Here is a 1429-nt window from a genome sequence, read left to right as displayed (position 1 = left end):
GCGGAGCGCTGCGGGCCCCGCGCCCGCCGCGAGGAAGCGGCCCAAGGCCGCGGACCGCCGCGCGCGGACCGCCCAGGCCGCGAGCGCCGCGCCGCAGGCCCGCCGCGCGAAGCGAGCGGCGCCGACCGCGGGCCGGCGCCGCGCGCGGCCCGCGGCGGCCGCGAGCGCGGCGAGCGCCGCACGGCCCCGGGTCGCCAGGAACCGGCCGCGGGCTGCGCACTCGCGCCGGCGCCGGGCCGGGCCGCGCGTCGCGGCAGCGCGGCGACGCAGCGCTCCAAACCGCATCGACGGCGGTAGCAGGCACACGACGACGTTGTCTCTGTCGTCGGCTGTGGCACCCATGGCGGCGGCGAGGCAGCCCACGACGACAGAAACGCCGCCGTCGCGTGCGCCAATGCGGGGCAGCCCCGGAGTTGCAGTGGGGGGCGGAAGGTATGCGACAGCGTGCCGACGCACTGGAAGCGCTGGAAGGGCGTCACATGCAAGGACGTCGATGCAAAACACCGTTTCCGCGCTCAGACGCTCACGAGACGCTGCCTCCGCGCTCCTGCTGATAGTGTGCGCTCCGGACGAGCATTGGACATTGATGGTGCCGTGCAGATCTTTTGTTAAACGCGTCGAATCTTTTGTTAAACGCGTCGATTCTTTTGTCCGTCGCCCGGCATAGAATAGGTGCCGTGTTCAAAAAATCCTAGAAAATAGAGACTTGGCCAGGGGTCCCGTACCCTTTTTGATTCGCAAATGGGGCGCCGCCCCATAAAAAAACGTTTAGGGTACGGCGAAACGGCCTCGATGGGGCCGAGCTAGCCTCTAGTCGAACCCGCCGAGCGACATGAGGGGCCAGAACGACATTCAGCGGGCGTACTTGTCGCGCATCGCCACTCTTCCGCCTTCTTTTCCAGCTCCTCCTTCCCCATCTCGCGCAGCACGTTTCCCACCGCCGCCTCGCCGCCGTCGCGCGCGTAGAAGAGCACGTCGGCCACGGTCAAGCCGACGAGCGCGAGCGCCTCGCGGGCCTTCTTCGCGAGCGTCGTCGCCTTCTTCCCGTCGCCGCCGAACGTGAGGCCGAGCGGCATCGTCACGACGGCGATATCGGCCTTGTCCAGCCATGGGATGATCCCGCTCCGGCGCCTTCGGCGCCTTCGGCGCCTCTTTTTTTTTTATTTTTTTTATTTTTTCTCCTCGCCACTGGCCCGCCCGCCCCACATGAACTATACTCCGGTATATATATATATACACATTATGAGACTCCGTGTCCTCTCCATCGCCGTGCTCGCCCTCGGCACCGCAACGAACAACGACACTCGCGTTCAGACGAACAAAACTGAAGGAACCGTCGTGGAAACCCACGGCCAACCAAAAAGTGGTACCACGTGGTTGGAGGTCATCGCCGTTGCCATCATTACGGCCGGCGGCGGCAAGGCAAATA

General features: G+C 65.6%; 1 protein-coding gene across 1 annotated transcript in view; it reads right to left on the bottom strand.

Annotated features, from left to right (window-relative positions):
* Positions 1–629: 629 nt before the first annotated feature.
* AURANDRAFT_67727 (hypothetical protein) overlaps positions 630–1429 on the bottom strand; it is a gene marked incomplete at both ends in the record, with an annotated part of 19038 nt that continues 18238 nt past the window's right edge. Inside the window, 2 exons of the mRNA XM_009043258.1 lie at positions 630–726; positions 883–1131. Coding sequence (XP_009041506.1) covers positions 630–726; positions 883–1131 — 346 coding nt within the window. The remainder of the gene's footprint in view (positions 727–882; positions 1132–1429) is intronic.

This window comes from Aureococcus anophagefferens (assembly GCF_000186865.1).
Source record: "Aureococcus anophagefferens unplaced genomic scaffold AURANscaffold_47, whole genome shotgun sequence".
Lineage (NCBI taxonomy): Eukaryota > Pelagophyceae > Pelagomonadales > Pelagomonadaceae > Aureococcus > Aureococcus anophagefferens.
The sequence above is the reverse complement of the archived record's forward strand: the minus strand, read 5'-3'. Positions and strand labels throughout refer to the sequence as shown.